This window comes from Panthera pardus, unplaced genomic scaffold (genome assembly GCF_024362965.1).
Source record: "Panthera pardus isolate Hobbes unplaced genomic scaffold, ASM2436296v1 HiC_scaffold_27, whole genome shotgun sequence".
Lineage (NCBI taxonomy): Eukaryota > Metazoa > Chordata > Mammalia > Carnivora > Felidae > Panthera > Panthera pardus.
In genome coordinates, this window is record NW_026526843.1 from 68,893,928 (window position 1) to 68,916,159 (window position 22,232).

A 22,232-nucleotide genomic window follows, 5' to 3' on the forward strand; every position below is an offset into this window, starting at 1 on the left:
TTAAAGTCAGGGGAACTTGCGAAGAAGAACTACAGAGCTTTGGCCTTATGAGGCATTGAACCTGAGGACTGGGATCAAAGGGGAGTCAGAGACATTAAAGGAAAAGCATGGTGAGGGATAGAAATAGGAGGACTCAAAGTATAGGCCTTTGTGATTCTGAAAGGAGAGTGTTGTGTCACACACTAGTGTTTCTGTATCTCTTGATCAGTTATTATAGGCCACACAAAAGCCAAAAGTTTGGGAAAGAGTGCCCCTTTCCCAGCCCCACACCACGTGGGACTTAGGACTCTTGAAGCATACTGTTCAGAAGCCTTGATTATCCCAGCTTATGTGCACAGCAGGAGTCAATCTCCTGTAAGTGGGGGTGGTGATTGGGGAGGGGAGGTTGAGTGTATTGAGCTGTGTGTGCACATGTTTGTGAGCCTTGAACTTTTCTTGTTGGAGAAGAAGGTATCAAAGGGTTCTTGGCCCAGGGGCAGGTTCTCCGGAAAGGATGTTGCATGTGGAGGGAATAGGCAATTGACATTTGTATCACCCCCACCTAATGTAAACCTTCCCCCTCAGTTTTTGAGTCTCCCCAATCCAACTAAGTCCGTGTTATAGGCTCTAAGCAGCTTCACTTGCCTCGTATGACCACTCGTGGAATTAGAGATATTTCTGTCCTACAGCTGCCAGGACCCCCATAGTGGCAGCAGCAATAGTAATCTTCCTTTCTTGGCTGTCCTTCTCATAGGGGCCAGGTCCAGGCTTTGTGGACATAGAGAATATAGAGACAGAACCTCCAAACTCTGGGGATACAGGACCCTACCCTGCCTCCACCTCCCCATAGAGTTGGCTGGTCTTCAGTATCTATCCATAGATGCCAGCCCTCAACCCTCATTCCTCAGGGAATGGCTATGGCTGTGGCTCAGAGGGCTGGGCCTTCCCTACCTCCTTCTCCTTACTGTAGCTGCTGACAGCTGACAGCTGTCCCATATTCCTTTTGTACAGCTAACTATGTTAGCCTTTGCCATTTCTTGCCAGTATATGACCCAGGGGCTTGTATTTTAGTTGCTGTTACTCTGCCCTTCTCAGGGATTTTCAGTTAGAGGCAGAAGCCCAGACTCTGCAGGGACCATAGTGGGACTGAAACTAATGCTGGACATACAGGAGAGTTATGTACTTGCCAAAGTTGGTGTCTGTGTGGAAGGCAAAACTTCAGAATGAATGTACTTTTGGACTAGCCTTCAGCTTACTTTTGTCTCCAGACCCACACTTGAAGCTTTTCCCCTCTTTCAGCTCAGATCCATGGTCCTCTCAGCAGGAAGAGAATAGATCTGGTAGGTCTTTAATTCATTACTATGATTGAACTTAAATCATTATCTCTTTTCTAGGAGTATGTGCATTGCTTGACTGAGGTATAATTTACAAACAGAAAATTACACAAATCTTAATGGCACAGCTTGATATATTTGTATTTACTGTGGTAGGCTAAATTATGGACCCTAAAGGTATACAGTCCTAATCCCTGGAACCTATGAATGTTACCTTATGTGGCAAAAGGGACTTTGCAGGCATGATTAAATTAAGGGTCTTGAGATGATTATTCTGCATCATCTAGGTGGGCCCTAAATTTAACCACTAGTCTTTTTAAAGAGGGAACCTCTGTTTATGTCTATAGCTTCTCTGTAGCTAGAAGGAGATTGGGCTACCTAAACAAGGCAATATGAGAACTGAAGCAAGATGCTATGTTACTGGCTTTGAAAATGGAGGAAGGAGCCACAGTCAAGGAATGCAGCTCTCGAGGGACAAGGGCATGGATTCAAACCCATAGTCTCTTATGGTCACAAGGTGGCTGTTGCTGTTCAGGTGTAGCCTGGCTGACAACTTGATTTTGGCCCAATGAAACTGATTTTGGATTTCTTACCTACAGAACTGTAAGAGAGTAAGTGCTTTTTTAAGCCACCAAGTCTATGGTAAATTGTTCTACAGCATCAATAGGAAACTAATATACCTGTGTGTACATGCATGTAACCATTACCTGGATCAAGATATATAAAACATTTCCATCTCCCCCCAAAATTCCCTTGTGTCTCTTTACAGTTTGTAGTCTCCAAAAGAATTATCACCAGCTTCATTTTGATCAAGACTATTTGCATTTTCTAGTAGGATTTATTCCTGGACTTCCAAGGTGGTTCAATATTTGCAAATCAACCAACATGATACACCACATTAAGAAAAGAAAGGATAAGAATCATATGATCCTTTCAATAGATTCAGAAAAAGCATTTGACAAAGTACAACATCCATTCACGTTAAAAAAAAAAAACCCTCAACAAACTAGGGTTAAAGGAAACATATCTCAATATAATAAAGGCTATATACGAAAAACCCACAGCTAATATCATCCTCAAAGGGGAAAAACTGAGAGCTTGTCCTCTATGGTTAGGAACAAGATAGGAATGTTCACTCTCACCACTGTTATTTAACATAGTACTGGAATTTCTAGCCACAATCGAAAACACAAAGAAATAAAAAGTATCCAAATTGGCAAGGAAGAAGTCAAACTTTCACTATTTGCGGATGACATGATACTCTATATAGAAAATCCAAAAATTTCACCAAAAAATTGCTAGAACTGATACACAAATTCAGTAAAGTCGCGGAATACACAATCAATGTACAGAAATCTCTTGCATTTCGTTACACCAATAATGAAGCAGCAGAAAGAGAAATCAAGAAATCAATCCCATTTACAATTGCACCAAAAACCATGAGATGCCTAGGAATAAATCTAACCAAAGAGATAGAAGATCTGTCCTCTGAAAACTATAAAACACTGATGAAAGAAATTGATGACACAAAGAAATAGAAAAACATCTCATGCTCATGAATTGGAAGAACAAATGTTGCTAAACTGTCTGTACTACCCAAAGCAATCTACACATTTAATGCAATCCCTATCAAAATACCACCAGCATATTTCACGGAGCTAGAACAAACATCCTAAAATTTGTATGGAATCACAGAAGACCCCAAGTAGCCAAAGCAGTCTTGGAAAAGAAAAGCAAAGGTGGAGGCATCATAATTTCAGACTTCAAGTTATATTTCAGAGCTGTAGTAATCAAAACACCATGGTACTGGCATAAAAATAGACACATAGATCAATGGAACAGAATAGAAAACACAGAAATGAACCCACAACTATATGGTCAATTAATCTTCGACAAAGCAGGAATGAATATCCAAAGAGAAAAAGATAGTCTCTTCAACAAATGGTGTTGGGAAAACTGGACAGCAACGTGCAAAAGAATGAAACTGGACCACTTCTTACACCATACACAAAAATAAATTCAAAATGGATGAAAGATTTAAATATGAGGCAGGAAACCATTAAAATCCTAGATGAGAACACAGGCAGTAACCTGTTTGACATTGGCGATAGCAGCATCTTACTAGATACATCTCCTGAGGCAAGAGAAACAAAAGCAAACGTGAACTATTGTGACTTCATTAAGATAAAAGCTTCCACACAATGAAGGAAACAATCAACAAAACTAAAAGGCAACCTGCTAAATGGGAGAAGATATTTGCAAATGACATATCTGTTAAGAGCTAGTACCCAAAATCTATAAAGAACTTCTAAAACTCAACACCCGAAAACCAAACAATCCAGTTAAAAAATGGCCAGAAGACATGAATAGACATTTTTCCAAAGAAGACATTTAGATGGCCAACAAACACATAAAAGATCCTCAACATTACTCACCATCAGGGGAATACAAATCAAAATTACAATGATACCTCACACCCGTCAGAATGGCTAAAATTAACAACACAGGAAACAACAGGTGTTGGCAAGCATGCAGAGAAAGGGGAACCCTCTTACACTGTTGGTAGGAATGCAAACTGGTGCAGCCACTCCGGAAGACAGTATGGAGATTTCTTAAAAAGTTACAGATAGAACTGCCCTAAGATCCAGCAATTGCACAACTTGGCATTTACCCAAAGGATACAAAAACACTAATTTGAAGGGATGTGTGCACACTGATGTTTATAGCAGTATTACCTATAATAGCCAAATTATGGAAAGAGCTGAAATGTCCATCAATTGATAAATGGATAAAGAAATGATGGTATGTATATATGTGTGTATATGTGTGTGTGTGTATGAATATTACTCAGCCATATAAAAGAATGAAATCTTGCCATTTGCAAAGATATGGATGGAGCTAGAGAGTATAATGCTAAGCAAAATAAGTCAGAGAAAGACAAATACCATATGATTTCACTCATATGTGGAATTTAAGAATCAAAACAAATGAACATGGGAGAAAAAAAGAAAACCAAGAAACTGACTCTTAACTATAGAGAAAACCTGATGGTTACCATAGGGAAGGTGAGTGGGAGGATGGCTGAAATAAGTGATGGGGATTAAGGAAGGACACTTGTGCACTTGTGATGAGCACTGGGTGTTGTATGTAAGTCTTGAATCATCATATTGTACACCTGAAACTAATATTACACTGTATGATAACTAACTGGAATTTAAATAAAAATTTGGAAAAAAAAGAGTATTTACATTTTCTGAGGAGGCCAGAGTAAGAAGGCAAAGGAATGCATCTTTGATTATGGAATTTCTGGCCCCTATGATAGATTGAGGGGAGAGTTTTTTCAGGTCCTAACCCACCTCACTTCCACACCCCAATGATTTTCCCAACCAGGCCTTCCAATTAGGAATTGATGATAAGATCTCTGAATGAGAAAGGGATGGTTATTCAGTAAGGGGTTGTAGCAGACAGAATTGTTTGTTGACTCAATAGCCACCTCCCCCTTCTTTCTTGTGGGCAGAATCTCCATTTTCTATGCCAATCATGGTCATTTCATCCCTCCTGCTAGTGACTGGTTTAGTTATAGGCATGATGTAATTCAGGCCACTGAGATGTGAAAGGAAGTGTGCTAGGGAGGTTCTGAGAAAGGTTTCCTGAGTAATAGCAGTAAACACACAGGAAGAGAGGCCTTCCTCTCCTACCATTGAACCATTGTACCATGTTTGGATACAATGCCTGAAGTGTAACAGCCATCTGGTGACCATGAGAGTTGCTAAACAAACATGCTGAGGGGTTGCAGATCAGAAAGATGGAAAGAATCAGTATTTTTGTTAATGCTTATTTAGTTTTTGAGAGAGAGAGAGAGACAGAACATGAGGGGGGAGGGGCAGAGACAGACACACACAGAATCCGAAACAGGCTCCAGGTTCTGAGCTGTCAACACAGAGCCCAATGCGGGGCTTGAACTCACAAACTGTGAGATCATGACCTGAGCTGAAGTCAGATGCTTAATCCACTGAGCCACCTAGTCGCCCCTAGAGTCAGGATTTTTTTTATGACATTGTTGAGTTGTTGAATTAGGCAACTCCAAAGCTGCCCACTCCTGGATTTAGATGCAAGATAATAAATTTCCTCCTTTTAAAATCAGCTGAATTGGAATTTTCTGTTCTTTCAATTGAAAGTATATACCAACAGACTCAAATGGGATCTGCACAATGGCAGTGACATTGGGAGAGGATAGAAAGGAAACAGATGAATCAAATGGTAGGAACAGAGACTTCCTGTGCTGTCTTAGGTGCTGGACACAGCAGTACTAGCCTCTACTCTAAAGATTTGTTTAAAAAAATGTTTATTCAGAGTGCCTGGGTGGCTTAGTCAGTTAAGCGTCCAACTTCGGCTCAGGTCATGATCTCACGGCTCATGAGTTCAAACCCTGCATTGGGCTCTGTGCCAACAGCTTAGAGCCTGGAGCCTGCTTTGGATTCTGTGTCCCTCTCTCGCTCTGCCCCTCCCCTGCTCATGCGCTGTCTGTCTCTCCCTCTCTCTCAAGAGTAAATAAACATTAAAAATTTTTTTTAAAAGTTTATTCATTTATTTTGGGAGAGAGAGCATGCAAGCAGGAGAGAGGCAGAGAGAAAGGGAGAAAGAGAATCCCAAGCAAGCTCTGTGCTGTCAGCACAGAGTCTGATGTGGGCTCAATCTCACAAACCTGTGAGACCATGACCTGAGCTAAAACCAAGAGTCTGACACTTAACTAACTGAACCACCCAGGCACCCCTCTTCTCTAAAGCTTTTAATAGCCTTGCTGGAGGTAAAGAACAGACATTTAGAAAGACTAAAAGGGCATACTACATAAAAGACACCTGGACAAGGCTAACTTGGGCACAATTATATGGAGCCAGTCACTTTCCCATGATTTTATTAATAAGTTTGGATTATTCAGGGTTTCAGATTACAGTTCCTTTCCACCAAGGTTGAGTGACTGTCTTGTCCCACTCCACACTGCACCTTATTCTCATTAGGTGACCTCATTATTTCACTTCATAAAGAAAACCCAGGCAACTGGGGTGAACTTTCCAATCTCCAACACCCTTCAAATTCACCTATGTTTTAATTCCTAATGATAAAGAGGATGATAATTGCCAGACGCTGTCTCATTTTTTTCACACAACCAGATAGGTGCTCATAACTTCATTCTACATATGAGGAAATGGAGGTTCAGGAAAACTTACCTACAGTCATATAGCTAGTGGGTGATGGAGCCAGAGTTAAACTCTAGGTCTGACTCCAAAACCTTCATTTTCTCCTGTATTTCACTTATTTTTTCTCCTTCATTTCTTTCCTTCTGTCCTTATTTCCTTCCTCTCTTCCTTCTCCCTCCATCTCCTTCCTTCTTCCTCCCCCACCCTACCCCTACTCAAATGAAAAGATTAGAAACCATACTTTTCCCTCGTTTCCCTCTTTAGGCCCTAAGGCAACAGGAAGAATTGCAGAGAAACTGTCATCAAGGCATGAATATTAGATGTGAGGGGCCAAGAGGAGGAGGACTGGAAAAGACTGGAGGAATAGGGGAACAGAAGGATATCAGTGGGAAAGAATAAACTTTGCCTGACATACTAAATTCTAGATTATCAATTAGGTACCCAAGTGGGTATGTCCTAGAGCAAATAATATATACAGGGCTTAGATTATAGCTGTGGGAACCATTCAGTTCAACAAAGTATAACTGAATCATTCATTCACTCAATAAACATTTATTGCACACCTACTGTGTGGAAGGTATCTGTTTCCTTAACTCTGAACTGGAAGGCAGTTTTATAGACAAGATGTATAATTTGGAAAAAAAAATGCCTGGAACATATGGGTTTTGTTTTAAGTTTATTTATTTATTTTGAGATTTTGAGAAGTGGGGGGAGGCAGAGAGAGAATCCCAAGCAGGCTCTGTGCTGTCAGCGTGGAGTACGACTTGGGGCTCAAGCCCATGAACCGTGAGATCAAGAGTTGGATGCTTAACTGACTGAGCCACCCAGGCACCCCTGGAACATACGTTATTATAACTTTACTGGGAAGGCTGCGGGAAAGACAGAGGTAAAACCAGGAGCTTTTCTTCAAGGAGCTCTGGGTCTGATGTGAGGGTGGGAGAATGAGGAGATGGACAAAAATACAAATGAGTATAATTCTATGCAGTTTGTGGTATGTGCCATAATCTCAGTAGAAATCAAATGTGGTATGAGTGTGAGAGAGACATAAATTTTGATTAGAGAGAGATCTGCATGCTGTAGTCTTATTGGTCACTATTAATTATTATGCTTTTTTTGAGAGAGGGAGGGCACAAGTGAGTGAGGGGCAGAGAGAGTGAGAGAGAGAGAGAGAAATGGGGCTCATCCAAAGCGGGGCTTCAGCTCACCCGATATGGGACTTGAGCTCACGAACTGTGAGATCATGACCTGAGCAGAAGTCATATGCTTAACCGACTGAGCCACCCAGGTGCCCCAATTATTCATAAGTTCTAAGTTAAATCATGAGAGTGGATGTTAAGAGAAAGAGGGAGAGAGGGAGAGAGAAATGGTAGAGTGAGGAGAGAAAGGAGAAGAGAAAGAGGGGAGGAGAAGAGAGAAAAAGCTGTAGGAAGAGAGAAAAAGCTGTAGGGGAAGGGTCACATATGGAGGAAGGAGGGAAAAAAAGAGCCAGGGAAGAAGTCAGAAGGGACATCCAGAGGACTTAGGAGAATCAGAGTAATGCAAAGTCACAGAAACAAAAGTGAGAGGGAGTGTCATAGAAGACTGCAAGTGTGGCCTGCAGCATTTCATAAGGCACAAATTCCTTTTGGCCCAGGTGATGTTGGGGGAGGTCTTTTCCTGAAGTAGCCACTGGGCGGCAGCTGTGTCTAGGGACTAGCAGAAACCTAGCTGAGCTAAACCAGCTTGAAGCAGGAAAAGCAGCAAGCTGGCTCAGGTTGGGGCTTCTCTAGTGTAGAGGACGCTGGAGTGACCCCCTGGGTGTATGCCAAGCCTCAAATCACACTTATTCTCCTCTTAAGAGATCAGCTTCATTCCTAGGAGCAAAGTAATAATACAAAATACTGTCTGATGAGAAGCATTTCATGCTTTATGAAGTGTTTTCACACCTATTGACCCATTCGATATTCAGGAAACCGTAATAAGTTGGTGGCATTATCCCCATTTCACTGGTGAGAAAACTAAGTTACAAAGAGGTGTCCACCATCACACAACTAATACGTGTAGAAACAAGGATTTGAATTCATGTCAGTCTGGCTCCAAACACCTGGGCCTTTTTCACAACATCACAGCAGTCAGCTGTCCAGGACTCAAGCTATGACTGCTTGTTCCTCCATGCCTCGCTTTTATCTACCCCCACCCTGCCACAGGGCAAAGATCTCCAAGTTTCCCCTATCCAGATTTCTGGGCCTCCAGGAGATCTAGATCCTAGATTCTAGAGCCTCCCTTGCAGGCCTGCCTCCTCCTCTCACTCCCAGAATCCAGCTGGGCAACATTCTCAGGACCTGAAGACCAGGTTCAAAGTCTACATTGCTTGCAGTTCCCTTCAGAGTGGATTCTGCTCCAGACTGCACCCCCCTCCCCAAGAGCACTCACTACTCACCTCATCTTCTGAGTCCACCAGCCCTGAAGCTTGCCCCTGTGCCTAAGAACCCCATAATCCTGGAGCCTTAGTTAGCCCCAGGGGTCCCAGATCCAGAGCTCCTGACAAGTTGGCATTCTCAGGCACTTAACCTTCAGACACCTAGGCTTGGATTCTGTACTTTCTCTGTTGTATTCAGACCACGGTCTCCTGGAGTGATAGAGAGAGATGAGAGGTGATGTGTAGGAAGAGGTAGAGCCTGTGAGGGAGGCCTGTCGGCTAGCATCCTTGGAGAGGAGTGAACTGCCTCCTCTCCACCTCCTCTTATGTGTGCAATAGGTGTCTTGAAATTGACAGGCTGAAAAATGAACCCCCAGTCTTTCCCCAAACCTGCTTCTCTCATAGCTTTTCCCATCTCTGTCTACAGTAACTCCATTCCTCCAGTTGCTCAGGTCAGAAATCTTGGAGTCATTCTTGACTCCTCTCTTTCTTTCACACCCCACATCAGTAAATCTTGTCTCTACTTTCAAAATCTAGTCAGAGGGTGCCTGGGTGGCTCAGTCGGTTCGCCTGATTTTGGCTCAAGTCATGGTCTCACGGTTTGTGAGTTTGAGCCCCGCATAGGGCTCTATGCTTACAGAGGAGCCTGTTTGGGATTCTTTCTCTCCTTCTCTCTCTGCCCCTCCCCTGCTTGCATGTGCACACATGCTCTCTGTCTCTCAAAATAAATAAATAAACTTAAAAAAATTCTATATAAATCAGACCCCAACACTTATCTCTTCTAAACCTTCAAATGGCTTCCCATTCACTGAAAGTAAAAGCCCAGTAGCCCTCACAATGGTTTGCAAGAACCTTCATGATCTGGTCCCTGCCACACTCTCTGACCTCATCTCTACATGTCCCCTTCCTCACAACCACCTGGTCTTTATCCAAAGTAGCCCTAATATTTAAAGCAGCAACCTTCTCTATTCCCCATGTCTTTTCTTCTCTATTCCCCTTCCTGCCTTTATTTTTCTCTATAGCAATGATTCCAATCTATATATTTTACTTGCTAATTTTATTTTCTTTTCCCTCCCACTAGTATGGGAGTTCCATTACAGTCAGAGTCTTTCTCTGTTTTATTCACTACTAGTGAACTGCCAGTACCTAGATCTGGACCAAGCACACAGTAGGGTCTCGGTAAACATTTGTTTATCTCTTTGCTGGATTATGGGCACTGGCTTTAGAGAGGCAACTAAACATAGCAATTAAGTACCAGGATGCTAGATCCTGGTTCAAATCATGACTCTCTCCCTAAATAGCAGAATACATTCTCCTTGCCTTAGTCTCCTCATCAGCACAATAATAGTACCTCTTTTATAGAGAACTTGTTGGGCCATCAATAAGTGTAAAGCACTTAGAATAGTGTCTTGCACATGGTAAGTGGTATAGAAGCAGTGTTTATAATTGTATGCACCTGGAGTTGAGATTTATATCAGTAGTATAGATTTTCCCAAATCTTTTCGTGTGTTACCTTGCATTTGCCCATGTTAACATTCATTCATTTCCCATGTTTCTCCTCACTTACACAGATTGATATGATTTCCTTGTAGTTGTAGTCATCTCCTGTGGCCTGGCTCTTCATCTATAAACTTGGATGTTTCCTTGTGTACACCCTCTTATAGTCATTTAGAAACTGTTAAATAGTAATCTTGCTGGGCCCCAGTTTCCTAATCTGTACAGTGAGTGGGTTGGACTAGATAATCTCAATGGGCCTTTCTAGCTCTGACAATCTCCCGGGACAGGACGAAGGACAGGCTTCACCCCCAAACCTGCCCTCTTGGATATGACCTCTGGCTGCCAAGGGGAAAGGTGACAGAATCAGCTGGGCTCAGCTTCAAGGGGACCAGGTAGGAGACATGCCAAGTTTCTTGGGTGAAGGTGGCGATGGGGTACCTGGGCTGGACCAGGCTGGGGGAAGGTGTCAGAAGTAACTGTTGTGTGGAGACACTGGGAGCAGGGTGAGGGGAAAGGTCATGGCACCATGGGGAGAAATGTTGTAATCGGCTAGGACACAACTTGGGTCTGGGCATCTTCCCATATTGGACAGTCCTGCTAGCCCTCCACCCCTTCAGCTAGCCAAGATCTGGAGGACAGAGTCAGCTGCAGAATGAGAACAACCCAAGCTCACTGCCTGCCCTACGAGGCCCAGCACTGACTGCTGCCCACCACTCCAGGCTGGACCAAGGGGGCTTGGGCAGAGGCCAGGCTAGCTTGGGTGCACCCAGATGTACTCCTCTTGCTACCCCTAATGCTTCAATCATGGCCCTTCTCGTTCTCTGCTCTTTGGCCTCAGGGCAGAGCTGGGAGGCCAGGGAAATCCAGCCACCCTCACTTCTTCCCTTTCTACCTCTAGGGGGACCATGGCCAGTGCAGAGTCCCCTCTGCTCACAACCCTAGTCCCCAGCCCGGATCCTGGTGACAGTGAGGTGGAGCTGAACTGCCAGTTTGATGAGGAGTTCAAGTTTGTTCTGCTGCCTGTGAGCTATACAGTTGTCTTTGTGTTGGGCCTAGGTCTCAATGCCCTGGCCCTCTGGCTCTTCCTCTTTCGCCTCCGACCATGGGATGCAACGGTCACCTACATGTTCCACTTGGCCTTATCAGACACTTTGTATGTGCTGTCACTACCCACCCTCGTCTACTATTATGCAGCCCACAACCACTGGCCCTTTGGTACTGGGCTCTGCAAGTTCATCCGCTTTCTCTTCTATTGGAATCTCTACTGCAGTGTCCTTTTCCTCACCTGCATCAGTGTGCACCGCTACCTGGGCATCTGCCACCCACTGCGGGCACTCCGCTGGGGCCAGCCTCACTTCGCAGGCCTTCTCTGCCTGGCAGTTTGGTTGGTTGTAGCCGGCTGCCTTGTGCCCAACCTGCTGTTTGTCACAACCAGCCCCAAGGGGGACACCATCCTGTGTCATGACACCACTCGGCCTGAGGAGTTTGACCACTATGTGCACTTCAGTTCAGCAATCATGGGGCTTCTCTTTGTGCCCTGCCTGGTCACTCTTGTCTGCTATGGGCTCATGGCCAGGCGCCTGTATTGGCCCTTGCCAGGGACTGCCCAGTCATCTTCTCGTCTGCGCTCTCTCTGCACCATCGCTGTGGTGCTGACCGTCTTTGCTGTCTGCTTTGTACCTTTCTACATCACCCGCACTATTTATTACATGTCAAGGCTGTTGGAAGCTGACTGCCACGTGCTGAACATTGTCAGTGTGGTCTACAAAGTGACTCGGCCTCTGGCCAGTGCTAACAGCTGCCTGGATCCTGTGCTCTACCTGCTCACTGGGGACAAGTATCGCCATCAACTCCAGCACTTCTGCAGTAGTGGTGGGCCCCAGCCCCACATGCCTGCCTCCTCCCTGGTGCTGGTGTCCCTACCTGAGGATAACAGCTGCAGGTGGACATCCACCCACTGGGACAGTGGCTTCCCTGCCTCTGGGGCAAATAGACTGTAACACTGGGAGCCAGAAAGTAAGAGGAAAAAGGATGAGTGCAGGGCAGAGGTGAGGGAACTCAATAGTTACACCCAATATGGCTGCTTCTTCCTCTTTTCCAGGTTCTGGAGAGGCCAACACCCTGAGGATTGAGAGGAACCAGGGAAATCATGTGTGACTCCATCTCTCATAAACCCTTTAGTCGCCCTCTCCTTTTTAGCCAAAGGCAATAACAGCCACTCTTCTTTCTCTTTGTTTCTGTCTCCTTCCTGCGTCCATTGGTCCCGTCTCTTGATCATACAAGGCTTCCTAAAAATCTCACCCAGTCCTCTTGCCCCCTCCCTTTTCCCACACATATTTGTATAGCATGTGTTCCTTCAACCAGACCAGAGCATTAGACTGAAGAGGTGGAGAAGTGGGATAATCTCAGGATTGGTCTGATTTATCTGATGGTGATAGCCAGAATCAGGAGGTGGGGGCGCCAGCATATCACAGATGCCAAGGATGTGACATACGTAGTGCCCACACCCACTTCCTGGTTTCCTCTCAAAGACAGCATAGTCTTGCCTACTGAAGTGCTGAGATAGGGCTCAATCTCAGGCAACCTGCATGTCGGGGTCCCCACATGCAGCTGGAGGCATGGCACTGTTGAACTGGTATATAGCCACGAGGCAGAGAGGGAGCCCTGAGTTTTACCATGGGGTGGGTATCTTGCCTCAAGGGGCAGGGCCCAAGTCGATAACAGCCTTTGGAACAGGACCTCCTTTATAATGTTTGCTGAGAGCATATTTGACTGTTATCCTGTACTTAATGAAAAGAACAGAGGATGGCTTAGAAAGAGATGGGGAAGCTCTCATATTTGTGACTGTAACTTCCAGCATGAAGAGGTAGAGCAGGTTTATGCAGAGTTTGGGGTGGTGGCAGGATTGACGCCCAGAGCTGGCTCTTCACTGGTTTCTCCCCTTTCTCTAGCTCCTGTCCTAGGTGAATAATAAATCTGTCACCAACTCTTTCATATCAGGCTTTAAGGCTTCACTGCCAGGGCAGAGCATGGGGACTAGGACAGCTCCCTTCAGAGTCTCCCATCCAGTTATTCCCCCCCTAGCACCATCTTGGTGCTTATGGGCTTACAGGAGTCGGGGGGTGGGTACAGAACTTGGGCAGCTAACCCCCAAACCTCAGGAAGTAAGAGTGTCTAGGCAGACATTCATAAGAAAGGAGGGCTCACACTTCTAGGCACCCTCACTCTGAAATTGGCTTCTAGCCCACTGGTCCTCTGAGTCTCCAGCCTGCCTTTTCTTTTGCCCCACTATTGCTGACCTGTATCGGATCTCTTACTTGTCTAAGGGGTCTCTATGGAGAGTAGGGCTGAGGCTAGTCTTCAGAAAAAAATGACTTCAATGCCCCTGAGTCTCCCTTTGCATCCTTCCATGTGCTCCCTCTTTCTGCCTGCTACCCATGACTCTTTCCATTAGGAGTAAATGGACTGGCCTTTTCTTTACTAGTTTTGCTGTCTCATGGCCGCTGCCTAGACGGTTACATATCTCGTTTTTCATCTGTACTCTTTCTTTTATTCCTATGACCATACCCTCCTTGCCCATCACCTCTCCTATCCACTGACCCCACCAAGTAAAGCTGCTTTCTCTATCACAACTACCCAGTCTCCTCCATTTCTCCAGTCCATTTAATTCCCATATGTTTTATCAAGACTAACTGCCCAGACTTGGTGGTCTGCTACTTTCAGGATGTCTTCCCTTATACTCTAGTTAAACACATTTTCACCTTGGGTCACTTTTCTCCTCTCTCCTATACTGGAGGAGATTGCAGATGAAGCCAGTGGCTGTTTTGACCCACTGAAACTTTATGTCTTGGAACTTCATCTAAACCCCCATTTTTGTTAGCCTGCTGAATTCCTAGTGAACACTCCAGAGCAAGTGTTTCCTGTATTTTCCACCTTCTCAAGGCTCCAACTTCATCCTACCCTATGACCTTCTAAGAGTTACCTTGCTTCTAATGAAACTGAGAAGATCTAATACCTTAACTTCTTTCTGCTTCATTCATGATAACTCTACTTTTATATCCATCTTGTCTTTCTTCCTTTCTTCCCTGTAGACCCCACATAAGAGGTGGCTCTCTTACTTTTTCTTTTGTTTATCTCTTTTTATCACTTTTTGTCTTTCCATAACTGATTTCATCCCATCTTTTAAAAAACACACACACAACAGGGGCACCTGGGTAGCTCAGTCGGTTGAGCGTCCAACTCTTGGTTTCAGCTCAAGTCATGATCTTGCAATTCATGAGATCGAGGCCCACATCAGGCTTTGTGCTGACAGTGTGGAGCCTGCTTGGGATTCTCTCTCTCTCTCTAATTAAATACACATTTTTTAAAGACCACACATGACAAAACCCAACCAAACAACAATAAAGCATTATCGCCCATACCTTGACCATGCTGTTTCTTGTAACTAACATTCTACTCATCTTATTCATTTCACTGTCAGATTTCTAGAAAGAGTACCATACGTATCATTATAAAGTCATCCCTTAACTCTCTGAACCTGGTTTCCTTCTGTACCTGGAAGAACACAAATTACTTCATAAGCGAGATCTTTAATGATCTCTCCTTTATATTCCTTTTTGACTATCTCTACCTCACTTTATCCTCTTGCATATCCTGTTTAACAGCTTAATGAAAACAATTAAAAAATTCCACTATGACAACATTAAAGAAAATTTTGAAAGAAAATATTCATCTATACTTCCAAACCCTAAACAATTATTTTCATTTATCTATGTTCCATGCTTTTTCAGTTTGCATAATATATACTTATATTTTATATAAATGTAAGCATAGTGTGCATGTATTTTAAAATTTTGCTTTAAAATTTTTTATTTTAAATACTGTCCTTGTACTACAGTCTTTCATGTTTATTATTTCAATAGCCACATAAAATTACATCCATTAGTAGATTGTATTTTATTTGACTATTCCCCTATTATCAGACATTTAGGCGACTCCCAATTTTTCTGTGCTTTGAACATCTTAATGGATATAGCTTTTTTTCTTCTTTGCAAGAAGAAAACTTGTAGTGTTTCTAGGACAAGTTCTCAGGAGTGGGCTTACCAGATCAAAGAGCATGAATATTTTTATGGATCTTGATTTTCATTCCAATTTTAGTATATGTGCTGCCAAGGTGAGCACTGGATCTTGATTTTCAAAAAGACTGCACAAATTTTCAATCTCACAATGGCATGTGAGTGTTCCATCTCCCTTGCAGCTGTAGCATTGGACTTTATAAGAAATCTTTTTGGATGGCTTAAACATTAAATTATTAACTTCACCTTTTTTTATTACTCATGGGATAGAACACTTTACATATGTTTACTATTTGCATTTCCTCTTGTGTGAACTCTCTGTTCATATCCTTCACCAATTGGCATTAATGGTCTTATACACACTGATGATCTTATATATCTAAATGCATTCTTTAACATACATGTTAGGGGTGCCTGGGTGGCTCAGTCAGTTAAGTTTCAGACTTCGGTTCAGGTCATGATCTTGCTGTTCTGAGTTCGAGCCCCCACTCAGGCTCTCTGCTGACAGCTCAGAGCTTGGAACATGTTTCAGATTCTCATTCTCTCTCTCTCTCTCCCCTTCTCCCACTCATGCTCTCTCTCTCTCTCTCTCAAAAATAAACATTAAAAAAACTTGAAAAAACATACATGTTAACCTTTTGTCACATTTGATATAAACATTTCTTCCATTTATTATAATTTTTACTTTTAATTTTAGTTCCTTATTTTATCATGTTGCTTTAAATTTCTCTCCTCCCACTTTTACTCATCTTACTACTTCCTCTTCCTTTGCTGGCTTCTCCTCTTTTACTCCCTAAGTAAACAGAGTTTCAAGATCTGTCATGTCATAGCATTTGGGGATTATTTAATCCATTCCCCCTCCTACCATCTTGACCCTTGATTTTCTGTTGGAGAGAATATATGCACACACGAATACAAGTCAGTTGACTTAGAGTCCTTGAGAATACTTTGGAAATATTCTAGGGCCTAGGTAACCTGTCACCTTACAAAGCAGGGAACAGGCCCAAAGATATGACTTGCCCATTACTTAGTAAATTAGTGGCATAGCAGGAACTAGGCCTAGCCCCCAAGACCCATGACTCCCAGATCTCCTTCCATTACACCATGCCAACTCAGGTCTAAGCTGTCCTTCCTCCCAAGTTCCACCTCTATATATTTAATTGCCTCCTGGACAGTTTCACTCGGATCTTCCATTGTTACTTACAACCCAAGATGTCAAAAACTAAACTCTCTTGGGTGCCTGGGTGGCTCAGTCAGTTGAGTGTCTGACTTCGGTTCAGGTCATAATCTCAGTTTGTGAGTTCGAGACCCACGTTGGGCTCTGTGCTGACAGCTAGGAGCCTGGAGCCTGCTTCAGATTCTATGTCTCCCTCTCTCCTCTGCTCCAACCCACTCTCATTCTGTCTTTGTCTCTTTCAAAAATAAACATTAAAAAACAAACAAAAACTAAGCTCTCTAAACCAGTTTCCTTATCTGTCTTCACTTCTTTTCATAGCATCATTTTTCCTCAAGTCACCTAGGCTCAAAAATGCTCAGGTAACTTCAATTCTTCTCTTTTTATTTCATGAGATTCTGGCATTTCTTTAGTTATCATGTCAATTGGCCTTCCTTTATGATCCCAGTACTACCATTCTAATACTGACTCTTGTCACCTTATCCCTGACTGACTGATACAGCCTCCAAACTGGTCTTTCTTACCTCCAGTGTCTTCTCACACAAATGCATCCTATATAATGCATACTGCCAGATTAATCAGCCCTAACACTGCTTTCACAGTTTCACTCTCTTACTTAAAACTCTCTCATTGTTGCCTATTGTCTACAGGACAAATTTAAATCCTTTAGTCAGAAATGAAAAAGAGCTTTTTCAGTCTTATTTTCCATTCCTCCCCAATACAAATCTTTCTTCTCCAGCTAATTTGAGCTCCCTATTCTTTCTCCAAATGAGACTTGCACTTTCTCAGCTCTGCACCTTTAGTCTTCTTTTCCCCTGCCCCAGAATGCCCTCCCTTTCTTCTCTCACTGTCCTTTTCTTACCTAGTTTCCAAAGCCAGGATCAAGCTCCACTTCCTCTTTTAGGCTTTCTCTGGTGACTCTTGCCCACAGTGACCTTCCTGGTCACTCCTACAATAATTACTGTTTATATCAGTCACTTGGCACTTTTATTGTCTTTTGAAATTATACTATTATTGCTACTTGACTCTTTATGTTTGTTTTGCATTCCCTCCTATAAATTCCTTGAGTTGCTGTGATAGAAAGGAAAGAGCATAGGACCGAAAATCAGAAGAGCCAAGTCTGAGCCCTAGTTATGAAAGTAGGGCTTAGGTGTGTCACTTGGGTGAGTCATTCAGACTCTTTGAGCCATAATTTCATCACTTGTAAAATGAGGATCATAATCTCAGCTTTAAGTACTTCAGATTGTGGTAAGGCTCTGCAAATCTAGAGAGCTAAACAAATATGAATGGTTTTTATTATATCATCTCATTTGTTTAATAAATGGTGCTTCATAAATATTTGCTGAATAGTTACATGTCAGTAATTCAGTTTAATGTTTCTGTTCCTGGGCATATTTCCGTGTTAAGAGGCCACAGGAAACACAAGAAACCTAAAGACCCGAGGGCACTTTTTAAGAACAGTGAAGACAGGGAGGGCATTGGAAAGATATTATAAAGGAAAGTGGGTCTGTCCAGCATCTTCCACATTCTACTAAACTGGCTACTCATTATCTGGACTACCTATAAGGCGGATCTGAATGTGGAGATGGGGAGAAGATGACACATCAGAGCTTTGACTTTCCTCACATTTTCTACTACTTCATCCCATAATGCCCAACCAGTTAGCCTAATGTTTTTCCTAGGATGCACCTAGGACTCTTTTCTCCTTCACTGATGTGATGAAAGCCAACATTTTGGTGAAGAAGGTAATGAGAAGTAGTAGAGAGAACAAGCAATTTACTCAACCAGAGGTGGCTTTAAATCTTCAATATGCTACTCACTAGTTGCATGATGTCAGACAAGTTGCTTAATCTCTCTGAGCTTCTGTTTCCTCATTGGTAAATTGGGGATAGGAATTACTCTTTTAGTAGGGCTGTTGTGAAGCGCCAATGGAGTAATGGATGAAAAAACATCATTTACAGTTCCTGTGGGTAGGAATTCCTTTTCAACAGTTCACAACTTTAGTGTGGCTGGATGAGGAGCCAAACTTCTAAATATGGATTTGGAGCTGCTTAGAAGTGATAGTTAAGATCATGACAAAGACTGAACCCATGAATGTGAGAAGCAGGAGGCTGAAAACTGATCAGTGAGAGATGACCGTAGCGATGAACTGGGAGGAAACAGATTGAAACGTTGGCATTGCATCAAGAGAGAAGAGAGTTTCAAAAAGAAGGACTTATAAAAGTTATTTTTAAAAAAACTTTTGAATGAAAAAAAAAAGAAAAATTAAGGAAGTAAGCAACAGTGAATGCATAAGAGAATTCAGAGAAGATGAGACACTCAGAAAGATAATAAAGAAATACTTCATTCCTTGCCAACTTGTATACAAGAGATATTAGCCAATGACATTATCTAAAGAGGCCAATCTCAAATAGCTTTTGTAATCAAGAACTGTTTACATGTATTTATACTCCTCCTTCCCTTTTAGTTCCTATATGCCTCTGCCTCTTTCCAAAGATTTCAGAATAACCCACTGAATAAGTTACTTGCGATAACCTACAGAACTTATATTTCTAGTATGAGCTGGGATGGGATTTGTCACCAAAAGGGAATACAGAAATACTTGAGCACAACAAAAGAATGAGTCTGTCTATGAGGGCACCTTGGTGTATGTTTGATTGGCAGAGCTTATGGATTTAGGTCATAAAGTGGGAGGAAGACAAATTATCTCTCCTTGAGTCAAAGGGTAAATTATTAAAATGTGAGAACTCTTCAAGACAAGATGAAATCCTTTTTGGGGCTTCCTGGTTATTACAATAAATTTTGTACCACAGTTTGAGGCCTTAGTCATGCTGCTGGATCTACTGATGGGAAGAAGAAACCAGACGTACTTGGAAAACTCAAGAGAAAAATCAACTAATGCTTTCATTGTGATGCTGGCACCTGCTCAATTGGTTTACTTCTCACTGATATTTAACTTAATGCTCATTGTAAACCCCATCCTTTTTACTATACCAACAGCTATTTATCTCCAATGTGAATAAAACATTTATTTTTACATGCTCTGATCTTGCTGGATTTCTTTCAGAGGGTACTCATTGCTCTGGGTCTTTGAAGACTTAAGCTAGCTTGATTTTATATGTTTCAGTCTTTATTCATTTCCCTAATGCAGTTTCCCAAAGCACATATTCTGGGGCAGTAACACATGTTACTAAGATTTAAGGGGTGGGGTTAGAAGGTAAGGTCCAACATAGTGAAATGGGCAGACCTTGAACTCACCTCCTGCCATGGACACAGCAAATCTACACCTACATATAGAGTAATTCCTCCTGAAGAAAAACTGAGAGCTGATTGAATTGCTTTGGCACAACAAAGGATAGAGGGACTACAAAGAGAACAGCAGGAGAGATTGGGACACAGTAACAATGTGACCCTCTCTCCCAATGCTGCAAACTGCAGTGAGGAAGGATAACACTGAGGAATCTGTGCACAGGTTTGCCCACCCTCAGGCACAGAAAAAAAAAAAAAGCCATGGCTTAAAGGGAAACTAAACTGTAAGTGAACACTAGAGCATCCCCTAAATGGCAGGGGAACTGCTGGAACACTATCTAGGGTTGGAAGTGCTGGTGAGCACCATTTTTTACATCCCACCCTCTACCGTGATACTGCAGATGGGAAGGGGGTCTGGACACTCTAGCCAGCCTGCCACCTCAGTGAGCACAGAGCCCCTAGTCCACACCAGCTCCAGTCATTCCCCCAACGTGGCCTCCCCTACTCATGACCACCTGAGCTCCAGTTGTCCCACCCACGTGGCCTCAGTGCAGTATACACCAAGACACCCCTGTACTACAGCCATCTCACCTAGGTGGCATGGGTATAAAACTCTCCAGGACACGCCAGGTCTGTGCTCACTTCAGCTGCAGCCAACTTGCCAGAGCAGGCCCTTCCTGAAGCACCTTGGGAAAACCTCTCCCACCTGTGCCCACTTCACCTCTGCCTGTCCCACCAGGGTTCCTCCAGTGCAGAGTGCCCCACAGTTCCCAGTCTGTGCCTATTAACCTGGGGAAAGAAACAGATATCCAGGTCCAGGAAGCAAAGAGAGCCCCAAACAAGATGAACTCAAGCAGGTAAACACCAAGACATATAATAATTAAAATGTCAAAGATTAGGGGCGCCTGGGTGGCTCAGTTGGTTAAGCGTCCGACTTCGGCTCAGGTCATGATCTCACAGTCTGTCAGTTCAAGCCCCGCGTCGGACTCTGTGCTGACAGCTCAGAGCCTGGAGCCTGCTTCCGATTCTGTGTCTCCCTCTCTCTCTGAACCTCCCCTGTTCATGCTCTGTCTCTCTCTGTCTCAAAAATAAATAAACATTAAAAAAATTTAATAAAAAAAATAAAAAATAAAAAGAAGTCAAAGATTAAAGATAAAGAGAGAATCTTAAAAACAGCAAGAGGAAAGCAACAAGTTACATACAAGGGAAACCACATGAGGCTATCAGATTATTTTTTCATCAGAAATCTTGCAGACCAGAAAAGAGTGGCATGATATATTCAAAGTGCTGAAAAAAAAAAAAAAAAAAACACCTACAACCTTTACCTGGCAAGGTTATCATCCAGAATTACTTTACCTGGCAAGGTTATCTTTACCTGGCAGGTATACTTTACCTGGCAAGGTTATCATCCAGAATTAGAGGAGAGATAAAGAGTTTCCCAGACAAAATTTAAAGGAGTTCATCACCACTAAACCAGCCTTAAGAGAAGTGTTGAGACTTCTGTAAGTGGGAAAAAAGGTCATAACTAAAAATAAGACATTTATAAAAGGAAATAATTTCACTAGTAAAAGCAATCATATAATAAAGGCAGTAAATCAATCACTTATAAAGCTAGTATGAAGGTTAAAAGACAAAAGTAGTAAAATCAATTATATCTAAAAAGTAAAGAGACTCATAAAATAAAAGATATAAATTATGGCAGAATATACATAAAAGGTGAAAGAGGAGAATACAAATGTAGGGCTATTAGTTTGTGTTCAAACCTACGTGACCACTTACTTAATATCAAAAGTTATATACTTAATATGATATATATGAACCTCATCATAACTACAAACTAAAACCTATAATAGATACACAAAAAATAAAGAGAAAAGAATCCAAACATAACAGTGAAGAAAGACATCAATCATAAGGGAAGAGAGCAAGAGAAGAAATGAATAGAGATCCACAAAAACAATGAGAAAACAATGAAAAAAATGGCAATAAATACATATCTATCATTAATTACTTTATTTTTTAATAAATGTTTATTTTTGAGAGAGAGCACGAGTGGGAGAGGGGTAGAGAGAGAGGGGGACAGAGGATCCAATGCATGCTCCACACTGACAGAAGCAAGCCCACTGTGGGGCTTGAATTCATGTACCTCGAGATCATTACCTGAGCTGAAATCAGATCTTTGAGCCACCCAGGTGCCCCTGGACAAAATGACTTTAAAACAAAGACTGCAGTGAGGACAAAGAAGGGCATGGCACAGCGGTAAAGGAATCAGTCCAACAAGAGGATATAACAACTATAAATATCTATGCATCTAACATAGGAGCACCT

General features: G+C 42.6%; 1 protein-coding gene across 1 annotated transcript; it reads left to right on the forward strand.

Moving 5' to 3' along the window:
* The first annotated feature begins 7,948 nt into the window (after window positions 1–7,948).
* Window positions 7,949–14,575, forward strand: P2RY4 (pyrimidinergic receptor P2Y4). The gene has a single exon (XM_019428614.2). The coding sequence runs from the start codon at window positions 11,312–11,314 to the stop codon at window positions 12,404–12,406; it is 1,095 nt and encodes a 364-aa protein (XP_019284159.2). The 5' UTR covers window positions 7,949–11,311; the 3' UTR covers window positions 12,407–14,575.
* The last annotated feature ends 7,657 nt before the right edge of the window (window positions 14,576–22,232 follow it).

What these genes read in the sequence shown, in the direction of transcription:
- P2RY4 (XM_019428614.2), top strand. Translation starts at nt 11,312, where the DNA reads ATGGCCAGTGCAGAGTCCCCTCTGCTCACAACCCTAGTCCCCAGCCCG.